Source organism: Nansenia antarctica, assembly GCF_963989245.1.
Source record: "Nansenia antarctica genome assembly, chromosome: 1".
Classification (NCBI taxonomy): Eukaryota; Metazoa; Chordata; class Actinopteri; order Argentiniformes; family Microstomatidae; genus Nansenia; species Nansenia antarctica.
In genome coordinates, this window is record NC_137674.1 from 56,781,733 (window position 1) to 56,804,194 (window position 22,462).

General features: G+C 44.8%; 1 protein-coding gene across 1 annotated transcript in view; it reads right to left on the minus strand.

Moving 5' to 3' along the window:
* mmut (methylmalonyl CoA mutase) overlaps window positions 1–22,351 on the minus strand; it is a 37,140-nt gene extending 14,789 nt beyond the window's left edge. Inside the window, exons 1-9 of the mRNA XM_080549522.1 lie at window positions 22,282–22,351; window positions 21,147–21,579; window positions 20,416–20,783; window positions 20,093–20,250; window positions 19,508–19,679; window positions 18,123–18,371; window positions 17,631–17,742; window positions 11,524–11,639; window positions 7,269–7,384 (exon numbers count right to left, since the gene is read on the minus strand). Of these exons, the coding sequence (XP_080405648.1) occupies window positions 7,269–7,384; window positions 11,524–11,639; window positions 17,631–17,742; window positions 18,123–18,371; window positions 19,508–19,679; window positions 20,093–20,250; window positions 20,416–20,783; window positions 21,147–21,543 (1,688 nt within the window). The 5' untranslated portion in view covers window positions 21,544–21,579; window positions 22,282–22,351. The remainder of the gene's footprint in view (window positions 1–7,268; window positions 7,385–11,523; window positions 11,640–17,630; window positions 17,743–18,122; window positions 18,372–19,507; window positions 19,680–20,092; window positions 20,251–20,415; window positions 20,784–21,146; window positions 21,580–22,281) is intronic.
* Between the last annotated feature and the right edge of the window lie 111 nt (window positions 22,352–22,462).

Consider the following 22,462-nt stretch of genomic DNA (forward strand, 5'->3'; position numbering starts at 1 on the left):
CTACCACCTCCACTACCACCTCCACTACCACCTCTACTACCACCTCTACTACCACCTCCACTACCACCTCTACTACCACCTCCACTACCACCTCTACTACCACCTCCACTACCACCTCTACTACCACCTCCACTACCACCTCCACTACCACCTCCACTACCACCCCCACTACCACCTCTACTACCACCTCTACTACCACCTCCACTACCACCTCTACTACCACCCCCACTACCACCTCTACTACCACCTCTACTACCACCTCCACTACCACCTCTACTACCACCTCCACTACCACCTCCACTACCACCTCCACTACCACCCCCACTACCACCTCTACTACCACCTCTACTACCACCTCCACTACCACCTCTACTACCACCCCCACTACCACCTCTACTACCACCTCCACTAACACCTCTACTACCACCTCCACTACCACCTCTACTACCACCTCCACTACCACCTCTACTACCTAACACCTCCACTACCACCTCCACTACCACCTCCACCTCCACTACCACCTCTACTACCACCTCTACTACCACCTCCACTACCACCTCCACTACCACCTCTATTACCACCTCCACTACCACCTCTACTACCACCTCTACTACCACCTCTACTACCACCTCCACTACCACCTCTACTACCACCTCCACTACCACCTCTACTACCACCTCCACTACCACCTCTACTACCACCTCCACTACCACCTCCACTACCACCTCCACTACCACCTCTACTACCACCTCCACTACCACCTCTACTACCACCTCCACTACCACCTCCACTACCACCTCCACTACCACCTCTACTACCACCTCCACTACCACCTCTACTACCACCTCCACTACCACCTCCACTACCACCTCCACTACCACCTCTATTACCACCTCCACTACCACCTCCATTATCACCCCCACTACCACCTCTACTACCACCTCTACTACCACCTCCACTACCTACCATCTCCACTAACACGCCCACTACCACCTCCACTACCACCTCCACTACCTACCACCTCCACTACCACCCCCACTACCACCTTCACTAACTACCACCTCCACTACCACCTCCACTACCACCTCCACTACCACCTCTACTACCACCTCCACTACCACCTCTACTACCACCTCCACTACCACCTCCACTACCACCTCCACTACCACCTCTACTACCACCTCCACTACCACCTCCACTACCACCTCTACTACCACCTCCACTACCTCTACTACCACCTCTACTACCACCTCCACTACCACCTCCACTACCACCCCCACTACCACCTCCACTACCACCTCCACTACCACCTCTATTACCACCTCCACTACCACCTCCATTATCACCCCCACTACCACCTCTACTACCACCTCCATTGTCACCCCCACTACCACCTCCACTACCACCTCCACTACCACCTCCACTACCACCTCTACTACCACCTCTACTACCACCTCCACTACCTACCATCTCCACTAACACGCCCACTACCACCTTCACTAACTACCACCTCCACTACCACCTCTACTACCACCTCTACTACCACCTCTACTACCACCTCCACTACCTACCATCTCCACTAACACGCCCACTACCACCTTCACTAACTACCACCTCCACTACCACCTCCACTACCACCTCTACTACCACCTCCACTACCACCTCCACTACCACCTCCACTACCTACCACCTCCACTACCACCCCCACTACCACCTTCACTAACTACCACCTCCACTACCACCTCCACTACCACCTCTACTACCACCTCCACTACCACCTCCACTACCACCTCCACTACCACCTCCACTACCACCTCTACTACCACCTCTACTACCACCTCCACTACCACCTCCACTACCACCCCCACTACCACCCCCACTACCACCTCCACTACCACCTCTACTACCACCTCCACTACCACCTCTACTACCACCTCCACTACCACCTCTACTACCTCCTCTACTACCACCTCTACTACCACCCCCACTACCACCTCCACTACCACCTCCACTACCACCTCTACTACCTCCTCTACTACCACCTCCACTACCACCTCCACTACCACCTCTACTACCACCTCCACTACCACCTCCACTACCACCTCTACTACCACCTCCACTACCACCTCTACTACCACCTCCACTACCACCTCTACTACCACCTCTACTACCACCTCTACTACCACCTCCACTACCACCTCTACTACCACCTCCACTACCACCTCCACTACCACCTCCACTACCACCTCCACTACCACCTCTACTACCACCTCCACTACCACCTCTACTACCACCTCTACTACCACCTCCACTACCACCTCCACTACCACCTCCACTACCACCTCTACTACCACCTTCACTACCACCTCTACTACCACCTTCACTACCACCTCTACTACCACCTCCACTACCACCTCCACTACCACCTCCACTACCACCTCCACTACCACCTCCACTACCACCCCCACTACCACCTCTACTACCACCTCTACTACCACCTCCACTACCACCTCCACTACCACCTCTACTACCACCTCTACTACCACCTTCACTACCACCTCCACTACCACCTTCACTACCACCTCTACTACCACCTCTACTACCACCTCTACTACCACCTCTACTACCACCTCCACTACCACCTCTACTACCACCTCTACTACCACCTCTACTACCACCTCCACTACCACCTCCACTACCACCTCTACTACCACCTCCACTACCACCTCTACTACCACCTCTACTACCACCTCCACTACCACCTCTACTACCACCTCCACTACCACCTCCACTACCACCTCCACTACCACCTCCACCTCCACTACCACCTCTACTACCACCTCTACTACCACCTCCACTACCACCTCTACTACCACCTCCACTACCACCTCTACTACCACCTCCACTACCACCTCTACTACCACCTCTACTACCACCTCTACTACCACCTCCACTACCACCTCCACTACCACCTCTACTACCACCTCCACTACCACCTCTACTACCACCTCTACTACCACCTCCACTACCACCTCCACTACCACCTCCACCTCCACTACCACCTCTACTACCACCTCTACTACCACCTCCACTACCACCTCCACTACCACCCCTACTACCACCTCTACTACCACCTCCATTGTCACCCCCACTACCACCTCTACTACCACCTCTACTACCACCTCCACTACCACCTCCACTACCTACCACCTCTACTACCACCTCTACTACCACCTCCACTACCACCTCCACTACCACCTCTACTACCACCTCCACTACCACCTCTACTACCACCTCCACTACCACCCCCACTACCACCTCCACTACCACCTCCACTACCACCTCTATTACCACCTCCACTACCACCTCCATTATCACCCCCACTACCACCTCTACTACCACCTCTACTACCACCTCCACTACCTACCATCTCCACTAACACGCCCACTACCACCTCCAATACCACCTCCACTACCTACCACCTCCACTACCACCCCCACTACCACCTTCACTAACTACCACCTCCACTACCACCTCCACTACCACCTCCACTACCACCTCTACTACCACCTCCACTACCACCTCTACTACCACCTCCACTACCACCTCCACTACCACCTCTACTACCACCTCTACTACCACCTCCACTACCACCTCCACTACCACCTCCACTACCACCTCCACTACCACATCCACTACCACCCCCACTACCACCTCCACTACCACATCCACTACCACCTCCACTACCACCTCCACTACCACCTCTACTACCACCTCTACTACCACCTCCACTACCACCTCTACTACCACCTCTACTACCACCCCCACTACCACCTTCACTAACTACCACCTCCACTACCACCTCCACTACCACCTCCACTACCACCTCTACTACCACCTCCACTACCACCTCTACTACCACCTCCACTACCACCTCCACTACCACCTCTACTACCACCTCTACTACCACCTCCACTACCACCTCCACTACCACCTCCACTACCACCTCCACTACCACATCCACTACCACCCCCACTACCACCTCCACTACCACATCCACTACCACCTCCACTACCACCTCCACTACCACCTCCACTACCACCTCTACTACCACCTCCACTACCACATCCACTACCACCCCCACTACCACCTCCACTACCACCTCCACTACCACCTCCACTACCACATCCACTACCACCCCCACTACCACCTCCACTACCACCTCTACTACCACCTCTACTACCACCTCCACTACCACCTCCACTACCACCTCCACTACCACCTCCACTACCACATCCACTACCACCCCCACTACCACCTCCACTACCACATCCACTACCACCTCCACTACCACCTCCACTACCACCTCCACTACCACCTCTACTACCACCTCCACTACCACCTCTACTACCACCTCCACTACCACCTCTACTACTCCCTCTACTACTCCCTCTACTACCACCTCCACTACCACCTCCACTACCACCTCTACTACCACCTCCACTACCACCTCCACTACCACCTCTACTACCACCTCCACTACCACCTCCACTACCACCTCTACTACCACCTCTACTACCACCTCTACTACCACCTCTACTACCACCTCCACTACCACCTCTACTACCACCTCCACTACCACCTCTACTACCACCTCTACTACCACCTCTACTACCACCTCCACTACCACCTCCACTACCACCTCTACTACCACCTCTACTACCACCTCCACTACCACCTCCACTACCACCTCCACTACCACCTCTACTACCACCTCTACTACCACCTCTACTACCACCTCTACTACCACCTCCACTACCACCTCTACTACCACCTCTACTACCACCTCCACTACCTACCATCTCCACTACCACCTCCACTACCATCTCTACTACCACCTCTACTACTCCCTCTACTACCACCTCCACTACCACCTCTACTACCACCTCTACTACCACCTCCACTACCACCTCTACTACCACCTCTACTACCACCTCCACTACCTACCATCTCCACTACCACCTCCACTACCACCTCCACTACCACCTCTACTACCACCTCCACTACCACCTCTACTACCACCTCTACTACCACCTCCACTACCTACCATCTCCACTACCACCTCCACTACCACCTCCACTACCACCTCTACTACCACCTCCACTACCACCCCCACTACCACCTCTACTACCACCTCTACTACCACCTCCACTACCACCTCTACTACCACCTCTACTACCACCTCCACTACCTACCATCTCCACTACCACCTCCACTACCACCTCTACTACCACCTCCACTACCACCTCTACTACCACCTCTACTACCACCTCCACTACCACCTCTACTACCACCTCCACTACCACCTCTACTACCTAACACCTCCACTACCACCTCCACTACCACCTCCACTACCACCTCCACCTCCACTACCACCTCTACTACCACCTCCACTACCACCTCCACTACTTACCACCTCCACTACCACCCCCACTACCTACCACCTCCACTACCACCTCCACTCTGAGTATTATGCAGCTAATTTAAATAAATGTATATGTAAATGAAAAAAAAGGGCGTGGCAGTTTCTCTACCAGGAAGTGGTCTTGGTGACAAATAAATGCTTGCAATCAACTCAGAATCATGAAAAATGCCTAGTTTGACCCCTCAAAATTTACTCAAGTCCAATTTAAGCATTTTCGAATTTTCGAAAATCGGTTATCGGTCCCCCTACTTTGAGCAGTTTTTTTTATGAGGTTTCCCACAGGAGTTGAATTTCAACCTTTTAGTACATGTTATTACACACCTTTAGAAACACATTGGTGAAGACATTTTTTGGTAACGATTTACTTCGCAGATTTTCATATGTTTCCCTTACTATAAAGAACATTAGTGTGGTACTGCAGACAAATTATATGATGCACTCAGCTGCGCTCAGATGGCCAAATTAAATCATACGGCAGGTGTATTAGTTTGTAACCTACTAGTACTAATTTGCTACAGAGCATATTTTGTTCATAGGTGGTTGTGGTTCGCTATCTCTAAGGAGTGACATGTCAACTGCAAATGACTCAGATTTAATTTAATTTAGCTTACAAGTCCATCAATGTCTGCATTTTTTTTTTTTTATATATACTATATTTTTATTTTATTTTCTGACATGAATAACAAAGAACAAAAAAACAGACAGGTCATTGTGGGTATCGCATTCTTACATATGTCCTCAATAGCTTGCTTTGTGTCACAGGTTATTTTGTCCATTAGTCATAATAGATTCAGGGAATATCAGTATCACTCTCAGTCCATCTTGTCCTCAGAGGGAATCAATAAGGTTGTTGTCCGTACAGGAACTCTGTGTGCCCTTATCCAATCTCTCAGTCACAGAAGGAATAATTGAGAAAATAGAATAAAATAAAGTAAAATGAAACAGGTTGTGATAAATTATAAAAAATAAAAACGTACAGAGACCATTTGCGTTTGATAACACACAAACCCCCCATATAGAGCTACGTGGGGGAAGAGGAAGCAGCATCCACCCCTCTGTATAGTATCCATTTCGACCAATACCTATACACTTTATCAACACATAATCTCAAGGAGAAGGTGAGACTCTCCATCTCAAACATTCCCTGTATTATTGTTATCCACTCTCCTTTTGTTGGAGGATTCTTATTCAACCATTTCTTGGTAATGTCTGCGTTTTTTTTTATTGTATTTTGGAGGCTTTTTATATCCTTGGAGGCTTTTTATATCCTTTATATCCTTTACTTTGGCAAATGAAGGCTTTAAATAGATAAGAGCATAGCCTCAGGATCACTTCAAGTTCAACATTTTGTCAAAGTGTTATTATTTTACTGGGGAGTGTATGAGACTACATTACAATTCTGACTTGCAACTCAGTCAGTTTCAACTCAGTCAGTTTCCCCGTTGTCATTACCAGGGATAGCATGCTAAGCTAACCAAAGGCTGCAGAAACTAAGTAAAATCACCCAAATTCTGTATAGACACATTCTGTCTGGGTGGATCGACAACAGCATAGGTAGCTAAGTATAAATCACATCAATTTGTATTTTAGCTAAATAACCTGTGAAGAACAAATAGCTCATACTGTACATTTGCTCCACAATTGTGACAATATTGTAAATTCAGTCGTTAGAGCGCACGGCCATCTTAGTGGCTACCATTAAGACTTTGATTAGCTGAATTAAGTGGTTCAGTGCTGAAACCGGAGTTGCTGACCGCTGCACCAGCAAATAGTAGGCCCTCACCTAGCTCGAGCTGCTGCCACAGCCAGCTCCAGAAGGTTCCCCTCCCGGGTGCGGGCACACTCCTCTATGGCAGCCAGGCACTTCTTGGCTGCCTCAGGGTCGCGGCTCGCCCGCACCTGCAAGGATTTTTTTTAAATGAAGGATTACAAAATGTATAACCATGACATCTGGTCCATGACATCACGTCTTAAACCATCCACCTGTGCCCTTGATGTCCTGCCAACAAGCTTTTTTTAAAACATATTTAGCTGCATGGCAGGCGAACTAATAAAAATAATTAACACCTCCCTTTCATCAAGAATCTTCCCTGAAGCCCTGAAAACTGCAGTTATTAAGCCTCTACTAAAAAAGAACGGCCTAGACCCATTTGTACTAAACAACTACAGACCCATATCAAACCTTCCCTGTACAGGAAAAATTATTGAAATGGTTGCCCACGAACAACTTAGCAATTATTTGACCCTAAATGATCTCTTTGATGACTTTCAATCAGGCTTTCGCCCCCTACATAGCACTGAAACGGCCCTTATTAAGGTCCTTAATGACATTCGCGTAAACACAGACTCCGGAAAAATCTCAGTTTTGGTACTACTAGATCTTAGTGCTGCCTTTGACACTGTAGACCATGACATTCTAATAGATAGACTAAAAACCTGGGTAGGACTTTCGGGCACTGCCCTAAACTGGTTTAGATCCTACCTACAGGACAGAAGCTACTATGTCTCTAGTGTTGTTCCGATACCGATACTAGTATCGGCATGGCCACCGATACGCACAAAAATGCTGGTAACGGTATCGGCGAGTACTTTACAAAAACGTAAGTATTATTATTTATTTTTTTTACTTAAGTTTTACAAAAACTTTACGAGTTTTACAAAGGTTTTGAGCAGTGCCAGACTAAGTGTTAGCAATAATTTTACATCGAGGTGAGTATGCGGCTCAAAAAACATGTTTTTTTGTTTTGTTTTTTCAAACGCCGTGGTATCGGATCGGTACTCGGTATCGGCAAGTACTGCACGGTCAGGTATCGGTATCGGGATCAAAAAATGGTATCGGAACAACACTATATGTCTCCATTGGCAACTTTGTATCTGACCAAATTAAAATGACATGTGGGGTTCCCCAAGGGTCAATCCTTGGCCCCCTTCTATTCAATCTCTACATGCTTCCATTGGGACACATCATAAAAAAGAACAAAATTGCCTACCACAACTATGCGGATGACACTCAAATCTACATAGCCCTCTCACCGAACGACTATAGTCCCATTGACAATCTCTGTAATTGCATTGAGCAAATAAACGCCTGGATGACACAAAACTTCCTCCAACTAAACAAGGACAAAACAGAGATAATTGTATTCGGTGCACCTGACAAAAGATCGAAAGTCAGTGCAAAACTTGATTCTCTCTCTCTTCACAGTAAAAAACAGGTCAGAAATCTTGGTGTAATTCTAGACTCCGATCTAAACTTCAACAGCCACATAAACTCAATAACTAAATCAGCCTACTATCACCTGAAAAACATAACAAGAATGAGAGGTTTCATGTCCAAGCAAGACCTTGAAAAACTCATCCATGCATTTGTTTCGAGTAGACTTGATTATTGTAATGGTCTACTAACAAGCCTATCTAAAGGAGCTGTTCGTAAATTGCAGCTCATCCAAAACGCAGCTGCTAGGGTCCTAAAAAAAACAAAGAAATTTGAACACATTACACCAATCCTGAGATCCCTGCACTGGCTACCAGTCTCTCAGAGAATTGAATTCAAAATCCTCCTAATTACATACAAATCACAAAATGGTCTTGGACCAAAATACATATCAGATCTCCTCCCACCCTATATTCCCGCAAGGTCCCTAAGGTCAGCTGAGACAAATCAGCTAATAATTCCAAGAGTAAAAACAAAACACGGTGCAGCAGCTTTCAGTCACGCTGCTGCATGCTCCTGGAACAAACTCCCTGAAGAAATCAAACAGGCCCAAACCCTTAAAATATTTAAATCTAAGCTAAAAACCTTCATGTTTTGCACCAGTTATGATTAAACACAAACACTTCTATCAATGTCTTTTTTCCATTAACTATTGTCTTTTTAAATGTTTTATCTATTTACTTCTTATATTTGCTTTTATTCATTGTAATTTTTATTTTCTTATGCTCCTCTTGCTGTATTTTTAAATAATGCATGTAAAGCACTTTGAATTGCCCCTGTTGTATGAAATGTCCTATACAAATAAACTTGCCGTGCCTTGCCTTGCCTTGACATACAGTACCAGACAAAAGTTTGGACACACTTTCCTATTCAATTGAATGGGGAGGCGTGTCCAAACTTTTGACTGGTACTGTATACACTCAATAAGCAATTTATTAGGAAAACTATACTAATACTAGGTAGGGCCTCCTTTTGCTCTCAAAACAGTCTCAATTCTTTGTGGCATTGATTTTTTGTGGAAACAGAAAAGGATTCTGAGATTCTGGTCCATGATGACATGATTGCATTATGCAATTCCTGCAGATATTTCAGGTGCACTTTCAAGCTGTGAATCTCCCATTTTACCACATCCCAAAGGTGCTCTATTGGATTCAGATCCGATGACTGAGAAGGCCACTGAAGAAGACTGAACTAATTTTGTCTTGTTCATGAAACCAGTTTGACACAAGTTTTGCTTTGTGATATGGTACATTATAATGCTGGAAGTAGCCATTAGAAGATGGGTACATGAAGGGATGCACACGGTCAGCAACAATACAAAAAAAAGGCTGTGACATTCAAGTAGGCCTGTAATAATTCCACATTTTTACAATTATAATAGTCACTGATCCCCAAATTGCTCCCAATGAGCGGGCCAGAGCCTTGCATAGTAGCTTGCCGCCATTGGTGTGTGAATGGGTGAATGAGAGGCCATTGTAAAGCTCTTTGGAATAAGGCGCTGTTTCACTGTTATGTGACCTAGATAATGTAATAACACAGCAACCTATGAAGTAAACCATGCCTCTTTATTATCATAAAAATAAAGAGCCCTTCTACAAGTGGATTAAGGATCAACCTTCAGCAAAACAACGCATCTCATCTCATTGGGAAAACAACAACCAATGTTTCATTCATATTCAACATATGGAAAGAAGAATGCCCTACATTTTATTAATGCAGCACCGGAGCGCTGGCTTGTCGTGAAGCATCTACAGCACACACGATCGCTTGCATCTGCAGCTACTCATTAGCATATCACTGCAAGTAAGCCGAGCATCACCACTGATGGTAACACAGAAGAATACAATGAAATAACAATGGAATAGCATAGCGAACGAAGCATGAATATTAAATATGAATGCCCAATTCAACTGGAAACAATTCAGTCCAAATAACAATCTCTGAATTCAACACAACAGACAGAGAGTTGTCCTAACACTTAAAGAAGACATCATCTTTCAACTTTCCGTATCCGTCTTTCATCCCTCTGCATAGACCCTATGGCTGACAGTGTAATCTGAAGCAAGCAGGTTGAACTGACAGGCAATGTTATGTGGGGGGCATATTGTAACAGACGTCAACTGTCAGATTCATTAGAATCACATGAAACAATAAAAGAAAGAAAAGGAAAGGCGACCTCATGTATATTTAGTGAGGATCAGGGTGTCAGAGGTGTCTGGATACATGCAGCTGTCACCAGTGTTTCTGTTCATCGTTTGTCAGTGTCAGATGAACACCTATTACATGATCATGTCAAGAGATGATTACTCTGTCATATGGTAAATGGACTGCACTTTTTTAGCGCCTTATTCCAAAGCACTTTACAATGGCCTCTCATTCACCCATTCACACACACATTCACACACCAATGGCAGCACGCTACCATGCAAGGCGTCAATTTCACTGCACGCATTCTTTCATCACCCTTGAGATACAAATACAATGCTCCAGATAACGGCATGAGTGTGTGTGTGTATGTGCACATGTGGATGATAAATCCAACAGGTTTTGTCAACTCCCTGATCTCATCATACTGTGGTTAACCAGAACCGCAGTAAATTACTATTTGAGCACTAACATTACTATTTGAGCACTAACATTACTTCCATCTGTGTGAGATTTAACAGGATGAGACTGTGGGCGAGAGAATGGGGGAGTGAGTGTGATATTGAGATGGATAAAATTGTCATGGGCTTTGTTTATTTGTATTGCCTTGGTTATTTCTTCCTCACTGTGGTGATTCTCAACAGTGGCACAAACACACACCCAAACATACCACACTAACCTTTTTGAGTTTGTCGATCTGTTTATTGCGTACACCAGTGTTGTCTATAGCCAGCACCTCAACAGACTCCTCTTTCTCCAGCCGGTACTTGTTCACTCCAACAATGACCTCAGAACCTAGAGAACACAACCACAGACACACACTTCTGAGCGGATGGCAGCAAATTCAGTTGGGCGATGAAACAGGGTTTGATGACTTCTAGATGTAATGTGCACCCTGCAGTCTCCTTAATAAAAGGACTAGCTACCCAAGGCACTTCTTTGAAAATGAGAAAACTAGAAAATAGCTCTCCCACTGTGTTCAAAAAGCCTCCTCTCGGGGCGCTTAGGTGGCGTAGCGGTTTAAGCGTCAACCATGTAACCGCAGGGTCCCCGGTTCGAATCCGGCCGGGGACATATCCTGCATGTCATCCCTCCTCTCTCTCACCCATACTTCCTGTCTAAATCTTCACTATATCTGTCGAATAAAAATGGAAAATATGAGTGGGACTGCCCCACTCAGAAAAATACCTTAAAAAAAAAAGCCTCCTCTCCACTGTCTCTCCCCCTGTATGCATCAAAGACAGCACCTTCTTGCGTGCAACACCGGCTAACCATATTCACAGGCCCGACCCAGTGCTGGGGTCCTCACAGAGAGGGTTCGCAGGCCACATCTCCTCACGTAATTGCTTTTTTCCCTTGTGAAGAGGGAGTGTGTGTCCACACAAAAACACAGCCCCCCACGCGAGAGCTCAGTGACATAAAACAAAGGAAAATGTGTGTGCATTTGCGTGTATGTGTGTGTGTGAGAGACAGAGGTCAGTCTTTTGCATGTACGGTATGTCTTCATGTGTACATGTTACAGTTAGGTCTGGAAATATTTGTACAGTGACACAATTTCCATAATTTTTGCTCTGTATGCCACCACAATGGATTTGAAATTAAACAATCGAGATGCAATTGAAGTGCAGACTTTCAGCTTTAATTCAAAGGGTTGAACAAAAATATAGTATGAAACGTTTAGGAATTGCGACCATCTTTATACATCTGCAATTTTCAGAGGCTCAAATGTAATGGGACAAATTAACATAATCATAAATAAAATGTGACCAATCAAAATGTTCAGACTTTCCTTTTGAAACACAGAACTACGTTTCAACGTTGTTGAGAATCACAACACAAACTCGCTAGTCAAGCCAAAATACTGCAATGCAATGGATTCGGTGAGTAATCCCCACTGCTACCTAGTTAACTATAACACCACTTAGCAGGCTCACAAAACAAGCTGAATTAGTTGACTAGCGATGTGTCATTGATTTTCAACAACGCAGAAATGTACCGGTATTCACATTTTTCAAAAGAAAAGTCAGATCAAGCATTAGAATGTGTCATAAATGTTCATTTTTAATACTCTGTCGAGAATCCTTTGCAGGCAATGACTGCCTGAAGCTTGGAACCGATGGACATCACCAAATGCTGGGTGTCCTCCTTTGTGATGCTTTGCCAGGCCTTTACTGCAGCTGTCTTCGGTTGTTGTTTGTTCGTGGGTCTTTCTGCCTTTTTTTGTCTTCAGCAAGTGGAACGCATTCTTCATTGGGTCAGGTGATTGACTCAGCCATTGCAGAATTTTCCACTTCTTTGCCTTAAAAACCTCCTGGGTTGCTTTCCAGTATGTTTTGGGTCATTGTCCATCTGTACTGTGAAGCGCCGTCCAATCAACTATGCTGAATTTGGCTGAATCTGAGCAGACAGTATATCCCTAACCACTTCAGAATTCATCCGTCTGCTTCTGTTTTCTGTCACATCAATAAACATGATCACTCGTGTTTATTGATGATGTGACAGAAAACAGAAGCAGACGGATGAAGCCATGCATGCCCATGCCATCACACTGCCTCCACCGTGTTTTACAGATGATGTGGTATGCTTCGGATCATGAGCCGTTCCAAGCCTTCTGCATACTTTTATTTTTATATTATTTTTTCTTCCCATCATTCTGGTACAGGTTGATCTTAGTTTCATCTGTCGAAAGAATGCTGTTCCAGAACTGGGCTGGCTTTTTTAGATGTTTTTTGGCAAAGTCTAATCTGGAGTTTCTATTCTTGAGACTTATGAATGGTTTGCACCTTGTAGTGAACCCTCTGTATTTGCTCTTGTGAATTCTTCTCTTTATGGTAAACTTGGATAATGATATGCTTACCTCCTGAAGACTGTTTTTCACTTGGCAGGTTGTGAAGGGGTTTTTCTATCCTGCGATCATCTACCACGGTAGTCTTCCATGGATGTTCAGACCTTTTTGTGGTGCCGAGCTCACCAGTGCATTTTTTTTTTCTCCAGAATATACCAAACTGTCGATTTGGCTACTCCTAATGTTTCTGCTATCTCTCTGATGGATTCTTTGGTTTGTTTTTGCAGCCTAAGGATGGCCTATTTGCATTGAGAGATCCTTTGACCGTATGATTTGCGTTCACAGTGACAGTTTCCAAATGCAAATGCCACTTTTGCCACTCAAATGCCACCATTTACCTGCTTAACTGATGAAGAAATAACAAACTAATAGCCCAGATCTGTCCATGAAACTTTCAATTGTCCAATTACTTTTGGAACCTTGAAAAAGAGAGGGACACATATTAAAGAGCTGTAATTCCTAAACCCTTCCTCCAATTTGGATGTGAATATAATAGCGGAGGAAATAGCGAGAGCATGCAAGCCGTTCACAGAGGGATAATTTATTTTATTAATTTGCAAATATTTGCCTCTCTCGAAATACCGTGGCTAGCCGTGTGAGATCCAGCTAAAAACTAAAGCCAAGGAATTTGTTTTGTATTCGTTGGCTGCAGATGAGAGTACAAACAGGACAGACACTGCCCTGCTTTCCATATTCATCCTGGGGGTGGATGCTCAGTGTTACTGAGGAACTTTTGGATTTAAAAGTGATTCACGGGACAACTACTGGACAGGACAGTTTCAGTGGAGCGGTGCATCAACGAAACGGAACTGCAGTGGAATAAACGTGTTAGTCTGACAACGGATGATGTGCGGGGAGGTGCGGGGACAACCTGCGATGTGCGGGGAGGTGCGTGGCTTGAATAGAATAGCCTAGAATAGTCAAGATCTTTTCTAAGAAAAGGTGCAGTGTCTGGTAAGAGTTGAACTAAAAAGCAAGCACAATGCCTATTTTACTTAGACTTGGCATTATAGACCCTATTGTTTTATTCAAGTTTGCATTGACTATTTTGTTATATCAAACAGTTTTGCTAAAAACCATGACCTTATTTGTTGTCTGGTTCAAGTACTATGATCCAAATGTGTTTTGTTTAACTGAGCAGTTATCATTTTATACCAAAAACATTGTTCAGCACAAATAGGGGGGTAGTGGTGGTCTAGTGGATAGTGAGTTGGTCTTGTGATCGGAAGGTTGTGAGTTCAAATCCCGCCTGAAACCACACCACTACTAGTGTGCCCTTGAGTAAGGCACTTAGCCCTCAGTTACTCCAGGGGGAATGTCCCTGTAATTCGTAATTGTAAATCGCTTTGGATTAAAAGCGTCTGCTAAATGGCAAAATTATTATTATTATTAAATTAAATACTATTTTGCTTTTATTAATCAGTTTTGCTGGTAACAAAGACCTTATTTGTTGCTTTATTAAAGACAAAAGTACTGTGATGCAAATGTGTTTTGTTTAATTGTGAAGTTATTTTATACAATAAATAATATTTTGCTGTATTAATCAATGCTGGTAACAAAGACTGTATTTGTTATTTTGTTACAGACAAAAATAGGCTACTGCGATAGTTTTTTTTAAATTGCGCATTTATAATTGTATACAAAAACATTGTTCAGCACTTGATAAATACTATTTAGCTTTATTATTCAGTTTTGGCGGTAAGAATTACCCACAAATGTAAAAAGCATAATAATTAATGGTTATTTGATAATATCTGTGCATCCATTTAATACAGTTACTTACTAGCCTACTTATATTTCTTCGATAAAAAAAAAAAGTCTAATCATTGTATTAAATGTCTGGCCCCTGATGTTATTCACAAACCTCAACCTGGCCCTCAGTACGTTTGAATTTGACACCCCTGATCTATAGCATTGAGTATTCTTGACATAACACACTAACACCATAGTTCCCCACACCGTTTAATAATTCCCTGACTTTTAAGCCGTAGAATACCACGCTGTGTAGGATTCCATCTGTGTACACACGCAGAGCAGCTGGGACCTTTTATTGAATAATCTTAGTAAGGCCCATGCTCAGCTGTTGAGCTGGAGAAACATTGTGTTTCAATTGTAGCTTCCCCGCCCCCTTTACTCTCATCAGCTCCATCCATGCGTTCTACATTCACATTTAGGGCATTTTTATCCAAAGCAACTTACTTAAAATAAATACATTTAGAGTGGGCTCAAGAATTATTGGCACGCCAAGTTCAGCCAAGTTTAAGATCTGAGGGTTTTGGTGCTCAGAAGTCAATATAATAGAAAAACTAGTACCTGGGCACTTCCATTAGACTAGCCAAAGCAAGACACCAGAGGACTCATATCTGATTAGCTGATTGTATGAGCGCCCCGGCGTCCCGCCCCAGTCCAATGGAAGCGCCCAGGCAACAGCCTTCCCATAGAAATACACCATGCCGTCAGAGCGCGATTCACATTTCCGTTCCAGAACGGAAGATGTACAGTCCTGTTTATTTAGAAATAAATGATTACCTGTGGCCTTACCTGACAGCGGATGATATTATATATTTTATGTTAAGTTATCTATCTAACGTTAGGCTGATTTGTGCATGATAGTCGCGCATTTTGTATATGACGCTATAGCTGTGGCACTTATTACATCTATTATTACTTATTAATCTAATCCGAGCAGTTATTATTATATTATGTTATTGATGGGTTATATCATGTAGCTGACTAATGCCGTGAACAGCGGCTGTTTCTCCAGCGTTCCCGTCACATCGGATTTCGGAACGCCATAAAAAGAAACTGCACTCCATGTCTACTAAGTAACGTTATCTATCCAACCATACATGTTTTGAGGCTGATTTGTGCATGATAGTTGCTCATTTTGACATATTTCTTAAAATGGAAATGGACTGCACTTATATAGCGCCTTATTCCAAAGCGCTTTACAATGGCCACCCAGTCATACACACATTTACACACTAATGGCGCCGACCCACTCATTGGGAGCAATTTGGGGGTCAGGGTTTTGCCCTCGACACGTGGCCAGCTGGGGATCGAACCGCAAACCTTGCGATCATTAGGCGCTGGCTCTACCTCCTGAGCCACAGCCTTCCCCATTTCCATGTTGCATTTCCCCCCTGGTGATGGCATATGACAATATTTTACTTAAGTTCAGCCGCTTAGTTGTTGCACTTGTTACTGTTACTCTAATATCAGTGCAAACTGGCAGGGTAGGAGCATGGCTGCTAGCCTCCAGAGCACCGCCATTCTGTCATGAACTGGCCTGATAATGAAGCATTGTTGTTTTTTATTTGATGACTTGTTTGATCGATTGATAAGATGAAACTTAAGCTGTGAATGAATCGTGAGCGTCGATGCTTTTCTAAGATACTACTGATGACGTATCAGGGTCTTGAAGGGTTGTCCCATTTTGTAGGGGAAGATTCATAGCACTACCCCTTGTGGCTCTGTTCGAAGGCCTTGGCTCCAAAGCGAGTGGCACTCCAAAACGAGCCATAGGGATAAAAAAGGGAAACGGACACAAAGAACTGGACGGTTTAAAGTGACTTCCTAGAAGGCATGGTCCATGGTTGCCTTGCCTGCACCAAAGCCTGTGTTTTCATAGGGAGCTCAGTTAGACAATTAAGATGCACATCAGTAGCCAACGTAACCCTGCCCCCTTGTGGTACAGCAAAAAACTATATGTTAAGCTCTGCATTTGCAACATTCACATAATAATGCATCTCCTAATAATGGGAAACTCTCCCATTTGGTGATTGGCAGGGTAGGGTAGATGAGGAGGGGAAGGATTCTGAGAAAATAGGGCAGTGAGGGATTGAGTGTGTGTGTGTGTGTGTGTGTGTGTGTGTGTGTGTGTGTGTGTGTGTGTGTGTGTGTGTGTGTGCGCGTCTGGTGGGGAAGGGAGTGTGTCTAACCTGAGTCGATGCGGGCCTGTCTACGAGCAGCACACTCCTCGATGCGTAGTTTGGGGATCCCCTCTGCCACAGCTCTGGCCATCCCTCCCACCTCCTCAATCTCATTAATGAACTACACCAGGGAGGAAACAAACACGAATAGCACACAAAGAAATAGAAACACAATCATTACAGATAAACTCAAATATTACTGTAAAGGCCAGGGGCTTCATCTGCTCTGAATCTCTACTGAAAATGTGAAAGCAATAGGACGTTTCGAAATAGGTTAGTTGTGAGGAAACAAATTGTTTTGTTTATATCAGTGCAGAAGAAAAGAACCAGGAACAGAGGATAACCAAGACGATTGAGACGCAGTCCTCGGCTTTTCATAACAGAACATGTCTTAAACTGTGTGTAGAAAGTGTAAAGCTGAAGAAAATTCCATTAGATTCTAGAAAAACCACAAGCTGTTGAGGGGGCTGCTGCCCCTCTAAACCCCCCCTAACTTCTGACCTTGAGGGCGGTGTCGTAGACGTCGTTGGTGAGCGACTCCATCATGTGCGACCCCCCCCAGGGGTCAGCCACCTTGGGGATCCCAGACTCCTCCTGGATGATGATCTGGGTGTTCCTGGCAATGCGGGCGCTCTTCACTGTGGGCAGGCCCAGGGCCTCATCAAACGAGTTGGTGTGCAGAGACTGGGTCCCTCCGAACACGGCTGCCATGGCCTCAATCACTGTACGCACCACATTGTTGTAGGGGTCCTGGAGGACAGCAGAAGACGCTTATTCACAATAATAATAATAATAATAATAATAATAATAATAATAATAATAATAATAATAATAATAATAATATAACCGCAAGCGGCAATGGGGCGTGTTCCTAGAAATATGCCCCCATAACCATAAATGGGGTGAGATTGACAGACACGGGGTAGCCCTACAGACAGGTTGTAGATTGTTAATTGTTATAGGTTTGGCCACATTTTGCACCTGCAGAAAAATCCATCATGGCAGACCTTATGGGTTCTTGAGGCAAATATGTTCCCCATGAGGAAAGACACATGTACCAAGTTTCATAGATTTTCATCCAACGGGGTGGAAATGTCAGCATTCTGAAGTTAATTATTTACTTTTGGTTATTATAGCGCCACCTATAGTCTAATCATGGTCATTCTTTCTGTCATAGTTACTGATGCTCTCTAGTGGTGGCATACACATTCATAGCATTTTCTGGGACTTTTTTGAGCTATTTTTTTGAGCCAGGAAAAGAATAATAAGAAGTAAACCACCAATAACTATACTGTTCCTACCACATCAATTGGGAAAAGCATGAGATAACGTATGTATCAGGATGAAGTGTCCTGGGGTGTATTCCATCAACAATGTTATAGGAAAATCCAGGCTTATTTTTCACAAGTCTCACGAGACTTGTCAGAATAAGCCTGGATTTTTCTTTAGCAACGTTGATGGAATACTCCCGATACATTTTTCATTGTCTACAAGTGACCAAAGTTTCCCTTATGTCAAGGCTATAGTTGATGTATGCCTCTGATTTGCTGTAGCCTACCTTTTCACTTAATTCAGTACAAACCACCTAAGAAATCACAAGCTACCAAAACATGGATGATGAGAGATAAAGCCTTTTCACTAAACATAAACACATTTTACTAAATAAAGACATTTCACTAAATATAGTCTTTGCTAACCAGAAAACATGAAGAAGCCATAGATGGTTTCGTATCTTTAGAACGAGAATACTAGACATTTTTGGTTTTGTTACAATGACTTTGGTTGCCATGGAAACTGTCTCTGCCTTAAAGGTACACTATACACATGGAGGTGGACAGACAGCTTCAAAAATGTAAAAAAAAAAAAAAAGTGTGTATGCTGCCTACCTGTTCAGTGAGAGACCAGCCAGAGGTCTGGCAGTGTGTTCGGAGGAGGAGGGACTTGGTGTTCTTGGGCTGGAAATTCTCTTTGATCAGAGTGGCCCAGAGTCGCCTGCCAGCTCTCAGCTTGGCTATCTCCATGTAGAAGTTCATCCCGATGCCCCAGAAGAACGACAACCTGACAAGATGGGGAGGAAGAAAATGTAGCCTATAATTAGTAGAATGTAAGTGTAAACAGTCTACCTTCGCAGCCAATCAGATGTCACTCCATCTAAAACGGACATGAGACAGACAGAGTGTGGATAACAAGAGACCTCTATCTGATCATTCTGCTAATAATGCTGCTTGGATACCATTGGTAGGGGGGGAAAATATGTCACCGCAAAATCAAAGTTTCTTAGTTGTTTTCATACCTCAAAGGTGGTCTTAAGGTAAGCAGAGTCCATAATCCACTCAATCTCATCTGATATATGAAGATGTATAGGAAATCTGATTCTGCACACATGATTCCCAAATCAATGGTTCAAATCAAACCCTTTAAAAATGCTGCCTCATTGATACTGGTCACAGATTTATTAGTATTTTTTTTACCTCGGAGCGAACTCATCAATAGTGAGTCCAGCTTTGAGGCCCGTGCGGCAGTACTCCAGCCCGTTAGCGATGGTATATGCCACTTCCAAGATGGCGTCCGCTCCAGCCTCCTGAATGTGGTACCCACTGATTGAGATGGAGTTGAACTTGGGCATGTGCTGTGTAGGGGAATCAATCAATCAATCAATCAATCAATCAAGCAATTTACGGCTAGAAATAAATCCATGGCTCTAACGAAAATGTGTAGATCATTTTGAAGTAAGATTTTGTTCTGACTAAATGTACCACGTGAGATATTAATGGATGAATAAGTGAATAACTACCTTGGAGGTGTAGGCGAAAATGTCTGCGATGGCGTGCATGGAGGGTTCCGGGGGGAAAATATAGGTGTTGCGCACCATGAACTCCTTCAGGATATCGTTCTGGATGGTTCCTGTCAGTTTCTCCTTGGGCACACCCTGCTCCTCTCCGGTCACAATAAACATTGCCAGAACCGGGATCACAGCCCCGTTCATTGTCATGGAAACAGACATGCGGTCCAAAGGTATCCCGTCAAACAGCATCTTGGTGTCCTCTACAGTGTCTATAGCAACACCTGCCATTCCGACGTCACCATGGACGCGAGGGTTGTCAGAGTCATAACCACGGTGAGTGGCGAGGTCAAAGGCCACCGAGAGACCTTGCTGTCCCGCTGGAGAGCGGACGGGTAGAGAAGGGGAGAGAGGTGAGGGTGAGACAAGGGGCAACACTGGTGTGTAACCCCGCTCCAGTCTACTGATTGTAAACACAAACTTTACAAAACTCTAGCCAGTGTGAATGTACGATACACGTAGAGTATAGACATGACTCTCAGTCTATTCAATTTATCTCTAAGCTAGGAAACTACCACACTAAGGTCTCGGTGCATCACCTTCTTACATACTGTATTGCCAATAAATGTATTTCCACCCAGGACCAATGTCAAACAGAGGGGCAAAACTATTTTCATGGACTGTCTGTGAGTGCTGCAAAAATGACGAATACACATCATGGGATTACAGGTGTTGTAGGATACCTTTAAGGTTATCTCTGTAAAACCTGTTGCTCTCCTCCACCGTGCTGAAGCCAGCGTACTGCCTGATGGTCCACGGCCTGAAGGTATACATGGTAGGATAGGGCCCCCTGGTGTATGGGAAGACGCCTGGCAGCTCATCTGGGGCCGCAGTAGAGTCCGCTTTAGTATAAACCGGCTTAATGTTCAGGCCCTCTGGTGTACGCCAGATCAGATCCTCTGGGTTCTTCCCCTTCAGCTGCTGCTTAGCCATAGCGGCCCACCCTGGGTGCAGCTCCACCTCGTCCCGACAGGGTGTGGCGGTGCCAAACAGGAGGGAGTGTGTGTGTGTGGAGGAGACTGAGGCCCCAAGCAGTCGCCTGGCAGCCGAAGCTGCACATGCCCTTTGAGCAGTCAGCATGCTCTCTCCTTTCTGGATCAATCACACATGAGACACCTGTGGAATGAGGGGAATGCAGAAGGAAAGAAAGAGAAATCGAGGGAGAAAAAGAGCTAGAGAAATGACACACTCATTTTAATATGTCATGGAAGGTGTACAGTCTTTCAAGTGATGTTCCTAGTTAGGCTGATCTATCCAAATAAAATGGAAACAATGAGATGTGTATTTGAGGACATCTGTGGTTTGTTACTGTCGTGGGATTTTCAAAACCATCAAGGTTAAATGTTTATAACAGCCACAAACTGACGATCCATACAAACAAAATCAATGATTATTATACACATTGGGCTTTGAAGCTTGCTAGACTACCTTTCAACCAGTTGCAAAAAAAGTGTACGTTTTTGGATAGCACGACAGGTGACACTGTCGCAATGGTGTAATGTTTGGGTAGCGTCAAACATCAGAGCTCCTCTAAGTAAAAAGGCTTACAACGGTGAATTAGACAAGTAGCTTGTAGAATGACAAACTGTATTGGTGTAGCTAGCCAGCTGATAATATTGGTTCTGGTTCTGGTTCTGCATAACAGGCTAGCTAAATTAGCAATAGCTAGCTTGTCACAGACACTGGTGGCAAATCGCTTTACGATACAGCCTTTTACGCTAAACGGGGCACACTATTGTGTTCATTAACACTAAATAGGGCATATCAGATACATATATCAGATTGCACAGACACGATTTCTGATGTCTACATTCTGACCTTGTTCGTTGTGTTCTGAGTGGAGTTGCTGAAAAGGTGTGTGGACGTCTGGCCAATAAGACTTCATAACATTGACAACTGACCAATCACAAGCCAGCTCCCCTGAGCGAACTCTAACCTGTGACATTAGGATGTGAAAACAAGTAGCGATTGTGGGTTGTAAAAGAGATGTATCACTCTC